We start from the raw sequence: 22,001 nt of genomic DNA on the forward strand, positions 1-22,001 counted from the left end.
ACACACACTGAAGATATTTCTGAAAGAAAATTCTTAAATTTTTTTTATAAAGGCCATAAGCAATAAGGCACGGTAGCAGACTTTAAAGGAACATTCTCTCCTGGCAATTTAATTGGAGTTTCTCGATGCACTTTCCAATTGACTTGAATTGTTAACCCCATACATTTAACATTTCCATGTTTCTACAATGTAGGAGATAGAACACATAGTACTAGAGCACAGTACAGACCCTTTGACCCATGATATTGTGCTGATGTTTCAACCTACTCCAAGATCAATTTAACCCTTCCCTCCCACCTATCCATCATCCAAGCACCTACCTTAGAGTTTCTTAAATGTTCCTAATGTACCTACCTCTACCATTACCCCAAGCAGCACTCCCCATTCACTCACCATTGTGTGTAAAAAACCTACTTCTGACATGCCATACTCTCCTCCAATCACCTTAAAATTACGCCCCCCCTTGCACCAGCCATTTCCACCCTGGTAAAAAGTCTCTGGCTGTCCACTCAATTTATGCCTCGTATCGTCTTGTACACCTCTGTCAAGTCACCTCTCATCCTCCTTTGCTCCAAAAAAAAGTCCTAGCTTGATCAACCTATCCTCATAAGACAATGTCTTAATTTTTCTACATTATGCAAAACATTCTAAATTAGAGCAAGAGGATGGTAAAATATTTAATTCATGTTATTTTCTGAATTTTATTACAAAAATAATTAGTATTAACAAAATCCACATCACATTTTAGAAACAATTTTTTTAGCCTTAAGTAATTTTGCCAGCAACTGCCCTATAATGACAATCAGCAGACAAGGAACAAAACCTTAGGCATAACCTTCAAATTACTTACTTAGGAATTGGCACCCTGATCAGAGTTCCATCCACTTCGGGGTTCAGGTTCATTCCACTTTCCCTTATGGCCTCGGTGACAGCCACTGTTGCCTGTGAACCAGATCAAAAGGTACAGGGCATTAGCAGAATAATTACTTGCAGCTGGCTGTTCCGTCTCCGTCCGGCTAATCTATTTGCCCAGAACATGGAAACGTTTACCTCTTTCACCAAGAATATCAGGAAGTTAGATTCAGTCCAAGCAGCTTTGATCCCACTGTGACTTGTGAGCCAAGTCCCCTTGCATACACACGGATAAACCGTGTCATGGTAAAGGAGGAGAAAGGGGGAAGAAAAATTAAAAGAACAAAAGTTCTGCCTCTTTGAACAAATTTTTCAGTGGTTTGAGGCAATCTGTTTCAGAAACTTCAGATTAATGCTCTGGGGAGTATCTGCATAACCAAGATTTTAAGAAAAAAAATTAAAGGTTTTTAAAATGCTTGAATTAGATATCAACACAAATATTTTATTATATCTATTAAGTGAATATATTTTCTAAAATATGAATGAGAATCAGATTTAATAACACTGGCACATGTCGGCGGCAGTACATTGCAATACATAATTTCTAAACTATAAATACAAAATAAAACAAAATATAAAAAAGAAAGTAGGTAGTGCAAAAAGAGAGCAAAAAAAATACTGAGGTAGACTTCATTGGTTCAATGTCCACTAGAAATCTGATGGTGGAGGGAAAGAAGTTGTTCTTGAAACACTAAGTGTGTGACTTCAGGCTCCTGTACCTCCTCCTTGATGGTAGCAATGAGAAGAGGGCATGTCCTGTGCGATGGGGATTCTTAATGATGGATGTCACCTTTCTGAGGCATCGCCTTTTGAAAATGTCCTCGATACTAGGGAGGCTAGTGCCCACGATAGAGCTGGCTGAGTTTACAACTTTCTGTAGTTTTTTTTTCCTATCCTGTACAGTGGCCCCTCCTGTGTTCAAAATAGGACAAACAAAATTGAAGGAGTTATTGTCAAAGGCACTGATCTAACATCAAGTAAAACACAGGTTAAAAAGTTATAAGAAAAAGGTCTGAGCTGATGTAAAGCCAATGAACATAAAGGTCTTCATAATCAAACCCAGATTCCTTCCTAATTGTGTTAAACATCTATTTTATTGTGAACTAGGTACAGAATTACTTGCCAATCAATTGCAAATTATGTCATGATAATTCACTGGTTGCATTATGGCCTGGTATGGAAACACCATTGCCCTTGAATGGAAAGCTTACAAAATGTAGTGGATACGGCCCAGTCCATCATGGGTAAAGCCCTCAAACCATTGGGCACATGTACATGGAGCACTATTGTAGGATGGCAGCATCTCAACAGGGAACCCCACTATCCATACCATGCTCTCTTCTTGCTGTTGCCATTAGGAAGGTGGTACAGGAGCCTCAGGACACACTTCAGCAGGTTCAGAAACAGCTACTACCCCTCAGCTATAGGGGTCTTGAACCAGAGGGGATAACTTCAGTCACCCCAACATTGAACTGTTCCCACTACCTATGGACTCACTTTCAAGACCTCTTCATCTCATGCTCTCGATATTTGTTGCTTATTTATTATTTTTTTTATTTTTTGATATGCACCACTTGTTGTATTTTGCCCATTGGTTGTTTGTCTATCCTGTTGTGTATGGTCTTTCACTGATTCTATTGTGTTTCTTGGATTTACTGTGACTGCCCACAAGAAAAGGGTTGTATATGGCGACTTTATATGGATATTGATATTAAATAAATTTACTTTGAATAACAATGCATATTAAGCAGTAAAACTTGGTGTTCACAGAGTCATTTGTTGCCAATGCAATAAATCTTCAACCGATCTATCCCTATATCTTAGAGAGCCTACTGAAAATGTTTTGGCTAGTACTCTAATCCTGGGTTCAGCATTGTTTTCACTATCCTTTCCACCCTTTCAGTAGTTCCTCAAACAACCATCCCACCAGGCATGGTTTTATTAAACTTCTAATTCTCCAGCAATGATTCTCAAAATCCATATGCTGACAAATGTGGAAAAAGTACTCGGTGGAGAGGTGAAATGTTTCCCCGGCATCAAGGACATCTTCAAAAGGCGATGCCTCAAAAAGATGGCATCCATCACTAAGGAATCCATCACCCAGGACATGTCCTCTTCACATTGCAACCATCAAGGAGGTGGTACAGGAGCCTGAAGACACACACTCAACGATTCAGGAACAGCTTCTTCCCCACTGCCACCAGATTTCTAAATGGATAATGAACTTATGAACACTACCTCACTATTTTTTTTCTTTTTTGTTGCACTACTTATTTAAATATTTATTTGCTTATTGCAATTAATAGTTTTAAATTATGTATTACAATGTACTGCTGCCGCAAAACCATAAGATCATAACATATAGGAGCAGAATTAAGTCATCTGGCCCATTGAATCTGCTCCGCCATTCAATAATGGCTGACCTTTCCTCCCCCTCCTTAGCCCCACTCCCTGGCCTTCTCCCCTTAACATTTGTTGCCATGTCCAATCAAGAATCTATCAAGCTCCTCCTTAAATACACCCAACAATCTGGCTTCCATGGATGTCTATTGTTATAAATTGCACAAGTTCACCATCCCCTGGCTAAAGAAATTTCTCTGCATCTGTTTTAAATGGATGCCCCTCTATCCTGAGGCTGTGTCCTCCTGTCCTAGACTCCCCCACCACGGAAAACATCTTTTCCTCATCTACCAAGTCTAGGCCTTTCAACATTTGAAAGGTTTCAATGAGATATCCCCTCATCCTTCTAAATTCCAGCAAACACAGACCCAGAGCTATTAAACGTTCCCCATATAACATTTTCACTCCCAGAATCATCCTTGCGAAACTCCTCTGAACCCTCTTCAACGCCAGCAGATCTTTTCTTAAATGAGGAGCCCAAAACTGTTCACAATACTCAAAGTGAGGCCTCACCAGTGCCTCATAAGCCTCAGCATCACATCCCTGCTCTTGTATTCTAGACCTCTTGAAACGAATGCTAACATTGCATTTGCCTTCCTCACCACCGATGCCTCTTGCAAGTTAACCTTTAAGCTGTTCTGCACAAGGACTCCTAAGTTCCTTTACCTCTCAGATTTTTGGACTTTATCAACAACGTATTTCACATCATACGCCAAAGATACTAAACCTGATTCTGATTTCCCCTCCTTGATCATTCTCGTCACCCTCCTCGGGATTCTCTCTATTGCTAACACATCCTTTCTTAGATAAGGGGCCCAAATTGTTTGTTTTAATGCAGTTGTAACCTAGATGTCACTCAAAATATCTCAGACCTTAATTTTAAATTTCGTCATTGAGTTTATAGTAACTAAACTGCCAGTAAATTGTTTTGCATTGGATGGAGTACACTATAATCTCATTGTCCTTAGCAATGTCAATGAAGTTCTAACTAACTAGCATAACTGCTCCCAATACTCTGTGTGGTCTGACCATTACCTTATAAAGTCTCAGCATTACATCTTTGCTTTTATATTCTACCTCTGGAAATGAATGCTAATATTGCATTTGCCTCCTCACCACCAACTCAACCTCTGGAAAAGGCAGCTAGTGTTGCATTTAGGAGTCCTGCTGAAGGGTCTCGGCCCAAAACGTCAACTGTACTCTTTTCCATAGATGCTGCCTGGCCTGCTGAGTTCCTCCAGCATTTTCTGTGTGTTGCTTGGTGACACTGCATTTGCCATCTCTTGTTCAGAGAGATCTGGGTCAACACAGGAGTGAGGGAGCAGTTCTGCTGGGCCTGTATTATTATAGGACTCTTTGATTTCATGACATGCACTAGTCAGGGGAATCAATAAGCTACTGTTCTTGTAAAACAAGTTTCTAGTTAAAAAATCAGAAAAGTAACAGCTGTAAATAAAGAATAGTAATAATGCTGGTATTTTAAATAAATAAAAACCCTAGAGATGCTGAGGAAATTCCTTGAATTTCTTTCGGGAGCCTCATAAATGAGATAGAAAATACAAACCTGAAATCTCAGTATCAGTCCTACACTTTACTGATACTGTCCTGATAATTGCCTTGCCAAATGAAAATAATTAAATAAAGACTGCTTCCAAATTGGTAGCTCTCAAATAACAAACAACGACATGTTCTTTTGATAAACAGTGTTTAAGTATTTTTGTTTTATTTATTTAAAGCCACAGCCCACCACCCAACATCCTCCTATTTAATCCTAGGACAATTTACCATGACCAACTAACCGGTATGTCTTTGCAACGTGGAGGAAACCCACACATTCACAGGGAAACATACAAACTTTCTTACAGAGGACGCTGCAGTTGAACTCTGAACTCCAATTCCCTGAGCAATAATAGTGTCCTGCTAACTGCTGTGTGTTGACCAGCATATGGAAAACTGTGCTGAAGGAACTCATAAGCAAACTTGGGAAAGAATGTGTCGATGTAGTCTTTCTTAGCTTCACTTAGTTACAGCTCCCTCACAGAAACACAGAATATTCACAACATAGGTGGGCCAAAGTTCAGAACATATGGCTGTGAAAACTGATATTAAGCCTCTTGCCTGAAGAGACAGCCGCAGCCTTTGCCTGCTTACCAGGTCCTGAGTAAAGGAAAAAGGTGTACCATTTAACACTGTGATTGTCTATTGCCTATAACTTCACTCACCCCACCACTGAAATATTCCCACAACCTATGGACTCACTTCAAGGACTCTTCATCTCATTTTCTCAATATTTATTATTACTTTCTTTTTCTTTGGTATTTACATAGTTCATTGTCTTTTGCAAATCAGCTGTTTGTCTGTCTTGTTAGATGCAGTCTTTCATTAATTCTCAAACACGAGGAAATCTGCAGATGCTGGAAATTCAAGCAACACACACAAAATGCTGGTGGAATGCAGCAGGCCAGGCAGCACCTATAGGAAGAAGTACAGTCGACGTTTCGGGCCGAGACCCTTTGTCAGGACAAACTGAAAGAAAAGATAGTAAGAGATTTGAAAGTAGGTGGGGGAAATCCAAAATGATAGGAGAAGACAGGAGGGGATGGGGTGAAGCTAAGAGCTAGAAAGGTGATTGGCAAAAGGGGTACACAGCTGGAGAAGGGAAAGGATCATGGGATGGGAGGCCTAGGGAGAAAGAAAGGGGGAGGGGAGCACCAGAGGGAGATGGAGAACAGGCAAAGAGTGACGGGCAGAGAGAGAAAAAAAGAGGGGGGAAGGGGGGGAACTCCCCCTCCCCCTCCTACTTTCAAATCTCTTACTATCTTTTCTTTCAGTTAGTCCTGACAAAGGGTCTTGGCCCGAAACGTCGACTGTACTTCTTCCTATAGATGCTGCCTGGCCTGCTGCGTTCCACCAGCATTTTGTGTGTGTTGCTTTCATTAATTTTATTATGTTTCTTGGATTTACTGAGTATGTCTGCTAGTAAACAAATTACAGGGTTGTATGTAGTGGCGTATATGCCCTTTGATAATAAATTTACTTTGAACATTCCACTATTTTATACAAACGTTTTCTTTGTCTGGTGGAAAAAAGGGATTCATATAGTTATTCAATATGGAGACAGGTCCTTTGGCCCAACTCCATAAGACCAAAAGACATAGGAGCAGAATTAGGCCAATAAGCCCATTGAGTCTGCTCCGTCATTTCTTCATGGCTGATCCCAGACCCCTTTCAACCCCATATACTTGTCCTCTCACCATATCCCTTGATGTCCCAATCAGGAATCTATAAACTTCTGCTTTAAATATACCCACAGACTTGGCTTCCACCGCTGTCTGTGACAGAGCATTACACAGATAACTCATCAATGCCGACCAAGATTCCCATCTAAGCTACTCCTATCTGGCCACGTTTGTCCAATATCCTTTTAAAACAGGGGCTCCCAACCTAGGCTCCACGAACCCCTTGCTTAATGGTATTGGTCCATGACGTAAAAAGGTTGGGAACTCCTGTTCTAAATCTTGTAAACTCACAGGCTCCATAATGGAAGCAACCCTTTCCACGACCAAGGACATCTTCACGAGAAGACTCTCACCATCCAGGACACATCACCTTCTTGTTAGTATAATCAGGGCACAGGTAAAGGAGCCTTAAGATCACTTTCAACAATTCAGAAAGTTTCTTCCCTTCAGCCATCAGATTTCCGAATGATCCATGAATACCACCTCATTATTCCTTTATTTATTTTGTAACTTATAGTAATGTTATGCCTTTGCACTGTACTGCTTCCACAAAATAACAAATTTCATATCATTTAAGACAAAGGTTCAAACCCTGATTCCAAAACACCTGATGATTTGGGGTGCTGGTGTGATGCTGAAGATTGAGGACTGGAGTTCAAATTGGAAGCACATAAGATGAGGGCAGTTGGCCAGAGCCTCAGGTTTCAGAATCTCTGCGAGTCCGCTGGGATAGCTAAAGGCCCAGTGTCTGCGTGTCCCAGGCTGGAGACCAATGAAGACAAGACTGTCTTTGGGATAGAGGAGCGTTTGTGGGTGGGAGGAAGGAAGGGGGTTTGTTTTGCTTTTTTTTTGCTGCTTGTTGTGCTCTATGTTGTTCTGCCGAGCATGGCACGCTTTCTGTGTTGGCGCTGGACTGCTCGTAACACATCCTCAAGTGTGTTGGTTGTTAACACAAAAGGCACATCTCACTGCATGTTTTGATGTGCATGTGATAAATAAACTTGAATTCTAATTCTGATCCTATCCATTTACCAGTCCAAAGTTTGTTTAAAAGCTCTCATCATATCTCTGCTATTTCTTCTGGCCATTCACTCCACATTCGCACCACCCTTTGCGTGAAGTTGTTGCCCCTTCGGGTCAACGCAGGAAGAACATTAACTGATTTCCTGATGTTGGATTGACCACAAACAAACCAACACAGTTACGCTTTTACACTCCGGTGTTTTTAACACTGAATAAAATACACACAAGTTATTCATAGACAAAATATTTCAGTGTTATGCTGTCATCACACATAGCCAACGCAGTACATCTTGATCTAGCTTGTTTTGACAGACCAGTTCCCTTTTATTCAAACACAAAGAGAAATCAGAATGCAATAAGTGAGCTCAGTTTGCTATGTTGGTGGTGAAAGGAGAAACGCCGGTGTCTTTCTATATCAATAGTTATAGCAGACAGGGAAGTGGGTTAGAATACAAAAGATAAGCCACCTTACTCCCTGCATTAACCGTATACAATACATTTTTGATAGTTGTCAAATTTAAATGTGTAATATCTGTAATAGAACAGCACACCTTGTTCAGAAAGACTCTTTCTTTTCAAAGTATTCATGTCTTCATTAAAGTGTCACTCACAAACAGTCGTGCCTTAAAAAGGCAGCATTTATCAAAGAGGAACTTCACTATCTAGGATATGCCCTCTTCTCTTTACTACCATTGGGGAGGAGGTACAGGTGCCCGAAGACACACGGCAATTTAGGAACAGCTTCTTGGTCTCCACATCAGATTTGTGAACCATCCATGAGCACCACCTCACTCTCATAAACAGAACAGATTCTGCAGATGCTGAAAATCTTGAGGAACTCACAGAAAATTCTGGAGGAACTCAGCAGGTCAGGCAGCATCCATGGAGAGGAATAAACAGCTGACACTTCGGGCTGAGACCTTTCATCAGGACTGGAAAGGAAGGTGGAAGGAGCCAGAAATGATTCCTTTATTATACCTCATTATTCCTTTATTGCACTATTAATTTAATTTGAGGGACACACCTGCCCTAGCATGCAAAGTCACCTCTGGTGCACTGGGTGGATAAAATCAACAATGAGATCTAACTGCCCGGAAGGTGGTTCTGCAACACTCGTGGAGGCCGAAGGGCATGACAAGGCACAGAAGACATCATGGTCATCCAATGCAACAAAGGAAGACCCCAGTTTGTGATACCTGCTTATAGTGTTGGATTGTTGGATCGCACTTCTGCTGTACAAAACGACAAATTTCACGCCATACAAGATGGTGATAATAAAACAGCTGATTATGAAGTTTCTTCCCCTCTCATCAGATTTCTGAACAGTCTATGAACACTACCTTATTGTTGCTTTTTTGTGCACTAGTTTTTGTCCTTTATAGTATTTTTATGTCTTTGCTCTGTAACACTGTGGCAAAGCAACAAATTTATGTCCAACATCAGTGATGATAAACCTGATTTTGATTCCCGTTCACCTGCTGAGTACGAACTGGACCACTCACAGCTCCTTGATGCTGATATTTTGTCAGAAAGGGTGTCTAATTAATAACAAACTTGACCTTTCGGGTATTTAAAAGGCCATTTTGACTGAGTAGGAAAGTGATCAGATCTGAGAAATCACAACCCAAGCTGTGAGGTTACTCAAAATGATTTGGGAAATATTAGACAATAAAATCCTAAGACATAGGAACAGAATTAGGCTATTCAGCCCATCGAGTCTGCTCTGCCATTCCATCATGGCTGTTTATCATCCCTTTCAATCCCATTCTCCAGCCTTCTCTCCATAACTTTTGAGGCTCTGACTAATCAAGAACCTATCAACCTCCACTTTAAATATACCCAGTGACTTGGACTCCACAGCCATCTGTGACAGTGAATTCCACAGATTCACCACCCTCTGGATAAAGAAATTCCTCCTCATCTCCGTTCTAAAGGGACGTTCTTGAATTCTGAGGCTGTGCCCTCAAGTCCTAAATACCTCCACCATTGGAAACATTCTTTCCACTTCCACTCACTTTAAGCCTTTCAATATTCGATAGGTTTCAATGAGATCCCCCGTCATTCTTCTGAACTCCAGTGAGCACAGGTGAAGAGCCATCAAATGCTCCTCATATATTAACTCTTTCATTCCCAGGATCATTGCTGTGAATCTTCTTCTAGATCCTCTCCAACGCCAACACATTCTTTCTTAGGTAAGAAGCCCTAAACTGTTCACAATACTTCAAGTACACTCTGACTAATGCCTTACGAAGCCTCAACATTACAATCTTGCTTTTATATTCTAGTTCTCTAAAACAAATGCTAACATTAGACATTCAGAATGAGAATCAGAACCAGTTTTAATATCGCTGACATATGTCGTGAAATTTGTTGTTTTGTGGCAGCTGTTCATTGAAATTACATAATAATAAAAACTATAAATTACAGCAAGATATGTTAAAAAATTAAATTAAATTACATCATATTGTTCAAACCTCTATACAAGTTGTTTGAACAATTTGGTACTGAAAGGGTTATTCTCCCATGTTTTGCTAAAGCATTTTCTGGCTGTTGCAAGATGATCTAAATGTTGTAACACGTTAATAGCATCAACAAAAAGTGATTCTAAAGCACTTTTCAATTGAATTGTAAATGGCTCAAAGTCTAAGCTATTTCCACATACATCACATATGGAAAACTATGGGAATACAGAGTTAGACACATTGGAAAAACATAACCCTCAGTCCAAAATATGCATTTTCTGACACGGTTGACTTTAAAATATTGATGGCAAGATTTTATCTTTAATCTGATAACAAGGAAACAGTAATGCACACACGACAGATGTGCAACAAAAGAAAGCATTTTATTTCAGACTAAATATAGCTTGCTCCATGCAAGGCTTGATGGGTAAACGGCTTGGTACTGAACGGAAAAGCCCAGGGAAGTCTGGATTCAAATACTAGCATATTCCAAACTAGTGAGGAACAATTTTTATTTTTTTAAATTTCGAGTTACATCATGGTTCCAGGAAGGTGGGGTTCATCAGCCATGCTTGGCAGCTTATCTAAGAGAAGGAAAACTCTGATCTCAAATCTCCGCTGCCTCGCAGCTATACTGACTCGTAGGGAAGGTTTCAGGAGTAAATCCCGAGGAAAAGTCCCGAGCTGGAGTTCCTAAGGCAGTCCTATGTTGAATTCAATGCTGACTAGCAAGTTCTGTGATGTCGTTTATGCCAAGTCTGCCGTTCCTTTGGATTCATCAACTGAGTAAAGAGGGGAGCTTGCTGCAGGAGCAACAGCTTGCTCTCCGCATCATACTGCCCAGGCTTGCACATCTATTTCAAACAGCTAGGTCACAACGTCCATGGTACAGCATAGTAAAAGGCCCTTCCACTCCAACGAGCATCAGTTGCCCAATTAACCTAGAGACCTAAACATCTTTGGAATATGGGTGGAAACTGGTACACCCAGAGGAAACTCACGCAGTCAAGGGAAGAACATACGCACTCCTTACAGACAGAGGCAGAATTGAACCCAGGTCGCTGGCACTGTACATCATCAATCTTCAACAGTATTAAAAGTAAAGCAAGATCAGTTATTAACTCCAATCACATCTGCTGCTCCTGATTCTCTTGCTGTGGGATGTGCTTGATGACATAAGGACAGAATTAAGCATGGCTACAATGCCTTCCACAATCAAATCACCTGCTAATTCAGACTTGCACACTACAATTGATTTCTGAGACAAATTACAATGTCAGAGCAGAAACAAAGTTTGTACCACCTAAACATGCGTGCCAGCATGCTGGCAGAGATTAGAGCTCACGAAGACAGAAGGAAAAGAGGACAAACTCTCACTGTTATAATGGCAATCCTATTCACAACACTTTTGTCTTTACAACCACATTCACAACAAAAAAAGTCATTATCAGAGCAGGCAGAGCAATTCCCCACAATTGAAGTGAAAGCTGTGTTTAACAAGCAAACATGTTCCCAAAGACAACAATACAAGGTGGAAGTGTGGCTCATTTCCTTCTCATGAAAGATGCTGGGGAACGGAGTGCTTAAAAGTTAAAGCAAGCTTCGAACAATCCATCATCTTGTCATACAGTAAACAACAGGCTTCACTGGAACTGAGAATTTAACTGAATGGCCCTCTGCTATCTTCCTTTTGGCAATCTTTAGAATATAGTAGTAGTACGATTACTCCAGTCGAGTACTGATGCTCCCCTAAGGGATTGTCTGAAGGTGGGTCTTCAGTGGCTGTAGAGGCCGATCCGAGACTCAATGCAATGCGGGCAAGAGTAAGTGGTGGCTGTGGTTAGAGGCTGGGTCTTTCGGTCATTCAGTCTCTCCTTTCACAGCTGCCACTTGTTCTCTGCGTCACAGCAGAGGTCGTTCTCACGTAACACAGCTCCCTCTTGAACAGATTTCCTCCAGGTGCATCTATTGAGTGCAATGTCTTCCAAATTTTTAGATGTAAAACTGAACTTATTCCGGCTGATTTTGATGTCATCTTTGAAGTTAGTTAACATCGTGTGGAATATAACAGATCCAGTAGCATGTGCTCTTCAAAACAATCAGTAAAGAGACAGAACAAGGTTGAGGGCAAGACTCTTAACAGCGTCAAGGCTTTAGAGAAGCAGCAGAAGATGCTATCTGGATTAGAAGGCATGTGCTATAATGAAAGTTTGGAAAAACTTGGGCTGTTTTCTCTGGAGAGGCAGAGGCTGAGGGCAGATCTGATAGAGGGTTATAAATTATGTGAGGCATGGATACACAGTATCTTTTTCCACAAGTTTGAAATGACTAATACCAGAGATAATGCATTTAAGGTGAGACGGGTAAGTTCAAAGGAGATGTGAGGGGCAGGTTTTTCCACACAGAGAGTGATGGGTGCCTGAAATACACTGCCTGGGGTGGAGGTAAAGGCAGATAATTAGGGACTTGTTAAGAAACATTTTGATAGGCACATGACAGAGGAAAATGGAGGGATATGGACATTGTGTAAGCAGAGGGCATTAGTCTAGTCAGCCATTTGATTACTAATTTAATTGCTCGGCACAACATTGTGGGCTTGTGGTGTACTGTTCTATGTTGTATTGTTCTGAAACAAGACACAGAATCAGTCAAACTGAAGCATGGAAGAAACTATGCAGCCTAATTCATCAGCATCAGTACTTTAACTGCAGCTAAACACTGCAATTACAATTCTTTCAACTTTCCCCATTATCCTTTTCTATTCTCCCTATTCTAATATGTTTTCCATTCCCTATTTAGCTGATGATAAGGTTTCTGCCTTTACAATTAATGGCCATTACTCAATAATTTCATAATTTTCTACATTAAAGCAATTTATCTCATATTCTTTTAGTTAAGATCTTGAGTTTTTTTCCCCTCCCTGGCAACTAGAGACACCACTTTTCCCTGTTTGACATCTCAAGACTTCTTTAATGTTTCGAAATGATGAAATGCATTTCAGAGGTTCAGTGCTTTTACCGGCTGGATTGTATGACATAGTGCTTCACAGGAAACTCTAATGCATCGTAGCATGCTGGTGTACAAAGGCTCTGAGCCACAGGAATGGGATATTAATGATTCCCCACACTGTAAATTCCAAATTTTCAGCAATAGTGCATTTCCCAGTGTGAAAAGCATAATTCACAGTGGTCTGCATTGGCAGAGTGTCTGAGGCAGGATACCTCTCACCCACTTTGGCTGTTGGCACTCACCTCAGCGCTGGACTGGCTCCACTGGGCTCTTGGACCGGTGGCAATGCTGAACCGGCTCTGAGGCTGTGGACTCACTTTCAGAGACTCTGCAGGTCATGCTCTGCGTGTTATTTGTTTACTTTTTTATTGTTTGCACATTTTTTCTTTATTTTGCACATTGGATGTTTGACTGCCTTTGTGGGGTGGAGTTTTTTAATGGGTTCTATTGTGTTTCGCTTTTTAGTGACTACTGAAAGAAGATGAATGTTAAGGTTGTATATGGTCTACATACTTTGATAATAAATGTACTTTGAACTTCATCATGCATCAAAGTGGAACCGGAAAGCAAGATGCCTCTATTTAGTTTTGTATTCTAGAAGTTTCAGAGAATTTTAGTTATGAGGAGAATGTGCTTTGGCTGCAGTTTTCTTTGGAACAAAAGTGGAGTCTAAGTCTCTGCTCGGTGTCAAAGGCCAACTACATGGGCGTGTGGTGAAGGACATCCATGGATGTCGGGTTGTCCAAGATTGAATGTCCACGCAAACAAGAAGCACAAGGACCGGTGAGTCAACAGGTCTAGAGTTCAAGCCTGGAATTCAAGGTCCTGTCATCGGTCAATACTGAAGGTGGGAGCCCGAAGGTCGATCGGAATACAGGGTCCCGTCATCGATCAACACTGAAGATGGCTGGCTGAAAGTCGATCAGAATGCAGGGTCCTGTCATTGATGGACACTGAAGATGGGAGCCCAAAGGTCGATTGGAATGTAGGATCCTATCATCAATCGACACTGAAGATGAGTGGCTGAAAGTCGATCAGAATGCAGGGTCCTGTCATTGATGGACACTGAAGATGGGAGCCCAAAGGTCGATTGGAATGTAGGATCCTATCATCAATCGACACTGAAGGTGAGTGGCTGAAAGTCAATTGGAATGTAGGGTCCCATCATCAATCGACACTGAAGATGAGTGGCTGAAAGTCGATCGGAATGCAGGGTCCTGTCATTGATGGACACTGAAGATGGGAGCCCAAAGGTCGATTGGAATGTAGGATCCTATCATCAATCGACACTGAAGGTGAGTGGCTGAAAGTCAATTGGAATGTAGGATCCTATCATCAATCGACACTGAAGATGAGTGGCTGAAAGGCGATCAGAATGCAGGGTCCCACCATCAATCGACACTGAAGATGGGTGGCTGAAAGTCGATCGGAATGCAGGGTCCCACCATCAATCGACACTAAAGATGAGTGGCTGAAAGTCGATTGGAATGCAAGGTCCCACCATCAATCGACACTGAAGATAAGTGGCTGAAAGTCGATCGGAATGCAGGGTCCCACCATCAATCGACACTAAAGATGAGTGGCTGAAAGTCGATCGGAATGCAGGGTCCCACCATCAATCGACACTAAAGATGAGTGGCTGAAAGTCGATCGGAATGCAGGGTCCCGCCATCGATCGACTGAAGATAAGTGGCTGAAGGTCGATTGGGATGCAGGGTCCGGTCACCGATCGACACTGAAGATGGGAGCCCAAAGGTCGATCGGAAGCCCAGAAGATGAAGCCTGATATGCGAGCCTGGAGGCTGGACGAGGACTGACCTGGATGTCCATGTGTGTGTGGTGGGAAGGAGGAACGGGTCTACTTTGCTGCTGTTTGTTGTGTTGTGTTGCTCTGTTGAGAATTCTGGTAATGCTATGTATGGCGACTCTTTGGGGCTTGCCCCCATCACTTCGTTAGGTAATGCTGGCTGTTAATGCAAATGACACATTTCATTGTGTTTCCATGTACATGTGAAAAGTAAATTTGAAAGTGACCGAGGAGGGATTCATTGAGGTATGAAAGGTTTTGACTGGGTGAGTTGAGTTAGCAGACAGTTCAATAAACAAGGTACAGAATCATTGTCAAAAAGATTATAGAGTAGTTGAAGAAAAGTTAAAGGAGGGATGGGGTTCTGGAACACCGTACCTGAAAGGATAGTGAAGACACAAGTCCTTACTATATGATACAAGCATCTGAAGTGCTGTGGACCATTGGCTAAACACCAACAGGTATGGAATGAAGTTGAATATTATAATTTTACTTTCATAGTAATATTACAAAACAAAGAGACTCCTTTTAGGCATTATATTTCCATAATTGTATGAAGATTATGAAAAATCAAGGTTCGCACACTGAATATTTGAAATCTTTCAGAGCTGTACTTAAACAAAAGACACACAAAATGCTGGAGGAACTCAGTAAGTCAGTCAGCATCTATGGAGGGGAATAAATAGTTGATGAAGTAAGAAGCTGGGAGGTGGTAGGTGAAAAAGGTAAAGGGATGATATTCCGTCTGGGTAGCCTTGAATCTGATGGCAAGAACATAGATTTCTCTAACTTCCAGTAATTTCTCCCCTTCCCTCTCTCTTTTTCAATTTCTCATCTGGTTCGCCTCTCGCCACTTTTCTTCTCACCTGTCCATCACCTCCCTCTGGTTCCTCTCCTCCTTCCCTTTCTCCCATGGTCCACTCTCCTCTCTTGTTAGATTCCTTCATCTTCAGCTCTTTGCCTCTTTCACATATCACCCTCCCAGCTTCTCATTTCAGCCCCCCCCACCCACCCTCCTTCTCCCTCACCTGGTCTCACCTATCACCTACCAGCTTGCACTCCTTCCCCTCCCTCCCACCTTTTTCTGGCTTCTGGCTCCTTTCTTTTCAATCCTGATGAAGGGTATTAGCTTGAAACATCCACAGATGCTGCCTGGCCTGCTGAGTTCCTCCATCATTTAAAGATTAAAGACTGAAACATTGAATCATACAGCGAAGTGCATCGTTTGCGTCAATGGCCAACACAATCCAAGGATGTGCTGGGGCAGCCTGCAAATGTCACCATTCTTCTAGTGTATGCTCACAGCTTACTAACCCACACCGGTACATCTTCGGAAGGTTGGAGGAAACCAGAGCACCATCCCTCCCCCACCTGATTTAACACTCATCTAATCACAGGACAATATACAATGACCAATTAACCTACTAACCAATACATCTTTGGACTGTGGGAGGAAACTGAAACACCCGAAAGAAATCCACACACTCCAGGGGGAGGAAGTACAAACTCCTTACAGAGGATACTGAGATTCCAGCATCCCATGCTGATATACACCACTAAGCTTTCCAGTTTCTGCAGTATTTCTCACGCTTAAACAGAACAGCTTGTTTTTAAAAATACATATAGTTTAGAAACAAAAAAAGCAGTGCTACATTTTATCAAAGTGCTACCTCTGCTGCATTCATGGAATTATACTATTTTGGATCCACCAATAATTAAACATATATCAAAAGAAGATTAAATATACACATAACATTAACTGTATCCATGATCTACTAGTGCGTAACTAATTTTACACGTTCACTCACCTCAGGGAAACTTGTCATATTTACTAAAATGAGTTGAGGTGATTTCATGGAGATTTGTCCCAAGTGGTTTAATGGGAATTTTCCACTGTTAGTTGTAACCGTTATATGATCCAAAGCACCTGAAGAAAAGAAAATGGAAGTCTTTAACAAATAAGCTCACATGCAGCATATTTGCAGTCAGATACATTCACATCCTGAAGAGTGCTTCCTCATGCTCAGACTGGAATGTAGCCTGTTGAGCTTATAAAACCTTTGTCCCAACATACACACTGAAATATGGACAGGAGCTATCTCTGGTTGCCAGTGCTACACATCAAGCACTCACTGCACTGCCTTCCTGACTGTGAGAGCCGGGCATCTATTTTCTGTCTGTTGGAGCCATGTTTCAATTTGCTATCTCTATTGTATACTGTGGTGCGTTGATTATGGTAATCTGTCATGTGGGTCGGGGCAGGTAGAAGCCAATAAGAACATACGAAATAGGAGCAGGAATAGGCCTTCTGGCCTGTCGAGCCTGCTCCGATATTCAATAAGATCATGGCTGATCTGGCCACGGACTCATCTCCATCTACCTGCCTTTTCCCCATAACCCTTAATTCCCCAACTATGCAAAAATCTATCCAACCTCGTCATAAATATATTTACCGAGGTGGTCTCCACTGCTTCATTGGGCAGAGAATTCCACGGATTCATCACTCACTGGGAAAAGAAGTTTTTCCTCATCTCCATCCTAAATCTACTCCCCTGAATCTTGAGGCTACGTCGCCTAGTTCTAGTCTCACCTACCAGTGGAAACAACTTTCCTGCCTCTATCTTATCTATTCCTTTCATAATTTTATATGTTTCTATAAGATCTCCTCTCATTTTTCTGAATTCCAGCAAGTACAGTCCCAGGCGAATCAATCTCTCCTCATAGTCTAACTCCCTCATCTCTGGAATCAACCTGGTGAAGCTCCTCTGCACCACCTCCAAAGCCAGTATATCCTTCCTCAAGCAAGGAAACCAGAACTTCATGCAGTACTCCAGATGTGGACTCACCAGTACCCTGTACAGTTGCAGCATAACCTCCCTGCTCTTAAATTCAATCCCTCTAGCAATGAAGACCAACATTCCATTTGCCTTCTTGATAGCCTGCTGCACCTGCAAACCAAACTTTTGTGATTCATGCACAAGCACGCCCAAGTCCCTCTGCACAAATAAGTAAAGTTACATAGTTGTGCTTGGGGTTAGTCAATTGTTTAGTCTAGTGGAAAGGGGTTGAGCCCCAGGGATTTTTTTTTGTTAACCGCTAATTAGAATATTAATTGAACTTTTTATTAAATTGCTTAAATATGTAGGAAACACTAATACTGAAATCACTAACCAGACCACTTACTATATTTGAGATAACTCTTAATGAACAAAAACCTAATTAAAAAAAAGCTGGGATTCCTTTTGTTTATTTAGGACCCTATACCACTTTGTTGGTACAGGAGACTGTTGCCAAGTAGTTTCTAACTAGCGTCAGTTGTGTGCACTTGTGTGGCTGTTAGAGCTACACCATGCTTAGAGCGAACTGTTTTTAAAATAACTTCAGTAGTATGTGCTTGGTTGTATTATCCATTTGGGCCAACGGACTCCAATTCAACAAGATTTTGATAATTTTGTTTTTCACTTTGACTGTTTGCAGGAGGACATTGAAGGGAGTCCAATATCCATACACATGTGTCAGAACAGATTTTGTTCATTTACAGTCACTCCAAAGAACATGGCAGCGTACACTGGATGAATTCTTTCGTTAATAACTATTAGGAATTAATACAGTTTTATTCTACTGTAGTAGTATTGATAGTGTTCTAATTTGTTCTGCATTTAATTTAAATACATATACATGATTTGTTAATCGATTAAATGGTAGCTTGTCTTTTTCATATACCTTTTTAACTATTTCCATGAAACTTTGGCTAATTGGGACAGCCGCTTAATTGGGCCAAAATGTACCGATCTTTATGTGGCCTAATTAACTAGAATCCACTGTAATAATGAATAAATACTGAGAACATGAGCTGTAAAATCCTTGAAAGTAAGTCCATAGATTTGTTCAGTGATCATTTCAATGTTGAGGTGAGTGATTCAGGGATCCAGATGATTGAGGGGTAATGATTGTTCCTGAACCTGGTGGTGTGGGACCTGAGACACCTAAACCTCCTTCCCAATGGCAGCAGTGAGAAGGTGGTGGAGTATCAAAAGTAAAACAAGGGTCAGTTACTATACCTGCTGTTTAGCACTAGTGACCTTCCTGCCATCAGAAAGGAAGTATAGAAGCTCCAGGTCCCATACCACCAAAAGCAGGAACAGCTACTACCCCTCAACCAGAGGAATAAACAGTAGACGTTTCAGACCAAGACCCTTCATCAGGACTGGAAAGGGAGGGGAAGATGCCAGAACAAAAAGGTTGGGGAGGGGGGTAAAGGAGAACTAGCTAGAGGTGATGGGTGAAACTATGTGGGTGGGAAAGGTAAAGGGCTGAAGAAGTACGAATCTGAGAGGAGAGGAGAGTGGACAATGGGAGAAAGAGAAAAAGGAGGGGAACCGGGGGAGGTGATAAGCAGGTAAGGAGAAGAGGTAAGAGTGGGGAATAGAAGAAAAGGGAAGGGGGAGGGAAAATAATTACAAGGAGAAATCAGTGTTCATGTCATCAGATTGGAGATTCTACAGACATTGGAAATCCAGAGAAACACACACAAAATGCTTGACGAATTCAGCAGATTAGGCAGCATTATGGAGAGGAATAAACAGTTGACTTTTCCAGCCGAGCCGCTTTATCAGGACTGACCTGCTGAGTTCCTCTAGTATTTTGTGTGTGTTAAAAGAGAAGAAATAACTTCAATAATGGGGCGACTCATTCTCACAAATCTTGCAGTAGAGTTCAACCAATAAATTTTAGGTTAGTACTTCTAAACAGTGACAATGAAAAAACAAAGGACAACGCCTTAAATAATAGCAAAAAGATTTAATAAATTCCTTGATATTTAGAAGAGAATTGAACTGCTTTTTTTTGTAAATGTTTTCAGGACAACGGGATTTTTTCTTGCCCTCAGATGCTGTTACCTGTCAACCTACATGGAGAACCAATCCATCACATCTGCAAACACTTCAGCTAGACGGTTTTGACATGTGCCTCTTACAAAAGCCATTTACAGGAAGCTATTAGCAAAAATGGATTCTTCCTGGTCAAGACCACGGTGAAGAGGGGCTACAGAAGGTCAAACAGGGCAACAGAAGTCAAATGTGGCACAGCCGAAGCACGGTAAGCCACTCAGCATAAATGTGAACTTTACAAGTCAGCAAGATATCAGAAACTGGCCATCTTTTACTTAGGAAAGATGAACATCACATTTTTTTTTAAAGTTAGTGTTTGAATGTCTACTTTTATACTTTTCCTGTTTCAGTTTACTCCTCTATAAGATTGTCTGTCCGTGCTGCACTTTCTCCGTAACTGTAACACTATATTTTAAGTAACACATACAAAAAAAGATGGAGGAACTCAGCAGATCAGGCAGCATCTATGGAGGGGAATAAATGGTCAATGTTTCAGGCCAAGACCCTTCATCAAATATTGATGTTTATTCCCTTCCATAGATGCTGCCTGATTTGCTGAGGTCCTCCAGTATTTGTATGAGTTGCTCTGGATTTTTCAGCAACTGCAGAAGCTCTTGTGTTTATGAATCTGTATTCTGTTCTTGTTTTCCCTTATACCCCCTCAATGCACTGCTGTAATGAAATGATCTGTATGGACGGTATGCAAGACAAGTTTCTAGTTGTTTATTTTTATTTAGAGAATGGCACAGAGCGGGCCCTTCTGGCCCAACAAGCCGCACCACCTAGCAACCTCCAATTTAACACAAACCTAACCACAGAACAACTTACAATGACCAATTAACCTACTAATCAGTATGTCTTTGGAATTTGGGAGGAAACTAGAGCACCTGGAGTAAACACATGCACATCACTGGAAGAACATACGAGCTTCTTACAGATGGCATCAGAATTGAACTCTGACACCCCAAGCTATAAAAGCATTGCGCTAACCGCTATATGCTATCGTGGCACTGCAGTGTACCTCAGAAGACATGACTATAATAAACTAACTTATACAATCAGGAATAAAAATATTGAAATATAGTATTGGTAATTTTTTATGATTTTAGAGAAAAGCAGAAAGGCTTTGCCCCATTTTTTCATAGAAGAAACAGTACATCTCCCTCCTGCTACGGTTTTGTAAAAGGTTATATATTACAAATAGCAACCTAGGTTAAAAGTGAAAATAAATGGAACACCTTCGTCACAGAAACTGAGCTATGGTCTCCAAACAAGCATTTCTGGAAACCATTAGAGTTTCACACCACAAAATCTTTTAAATATAAAGTTGTCTAATTACCCATCTTGACATTTGAGCTGCTGCCACTCAGTGAAAGAAGGTAATGAAATTTAACCAGGGGGCAGATTTCAGGAAATCTAGCAGCACTTAATTCAGGCACTTGACCGGAAAAATAGTGTTGCATCAGCAAACGACCAGCCTGACAAATGCACAGTAGTGCGAATGAAGGTCAATTTTGCCAAACAAAATGAGTGATTACTCGAGCAGTGATTTAGGTATTGGGTACATTGTGGGGAGCCCAATCAGCTTGTTGGATAATGAATAAAAATAAGTAAAATTGAGGTCAACTTACTGCAGCATTTTATGTCTCTTATGATTTTGATGAGGACATTCTGAACACATTGTAATGGGTACTTTCACCATAGCAGCAAAGAGCCGCTTAAGAATTCTCTGGTAAATGTTAAATGCACTTTGATGGACAAGCTACATCACACTGTGGGACAGAAACTACACTGCAGTGGACAAGAGAACTCTACAGTGTGTAGTTAAAACTGTCCAATGCAACACTGGCACCTGCCTACCCGCCATCAAGGACCTATATACAGAAAGGTGCCAGAAAAAGGCCAGCAAAATATCATGAAGGATCCCACCCACCCTGATTATGAACTGTTTGTCCCACTCACAACAGGGAGAAGGCTATGTAGCATCCAAGCCAGAATTACCAGACTCCAAAATAGTAACTTCCCCCAAACGGTCAAGGTGATCAACACCTCCACTCATTAACACACCCCACTGCCACTCATACCACAAGACCATAAGACATAGGAGCAGAATTAGACCATTTGGCCCATCACATCTGCTCTGTCTTTCTATCATGGCTGATTTATTATCCCTCTCAAGCCCATCCTCCTCGCCTTATCCCAATAACCTTTGACACACTGACTAATCAAGAACCTATCAACCTCTATTTTAAATATCCCC

General features: G+C 41.3%; 1 protein-coding gene across 1 annotated transcript in view; it reads right to left on the bottom strand.

The window, feature by feature from the left end:
- The window catches only part of mrrf (mitochondrial ribosome recycling factor), a 69,785-nt gene that overhangs the window by 22,469 nt on the left and 25,315 nt on the right, over positions 1-22,001 (bottom strand). The window contains exons 4-5 of the mRNA XM_073052529.1: positions 16,661-16,779; positions 851-942 (exon numbers count right to left, since the gene is read on the bottom strand). Of these exons, the coding sequence (XP_072908630.1) occupies positions 851-942; positions 16,661-16,779 (211 nt within the window). The remainder of the gene's footprint in view (positions 1-850; positions 943-16,660; positions 16,780-22,001) is intronic.

The sequence above is a fragment of the Hemitrygon akajei genome, chromosome 7 (assembly GCF_048418815.1).
Source record: "Hemitrygon akajei chromosome 7, sHemAka1.3, whole genome shotgun sequence".
Taxonomy (NCBI): domain Eukaryota; kingdom Metazoa; phylum Chordata; class Chondrichthyes; order Myliobatiformes; family Dasyatidae; genus Hemitrygon; species Hemitrygon akajei.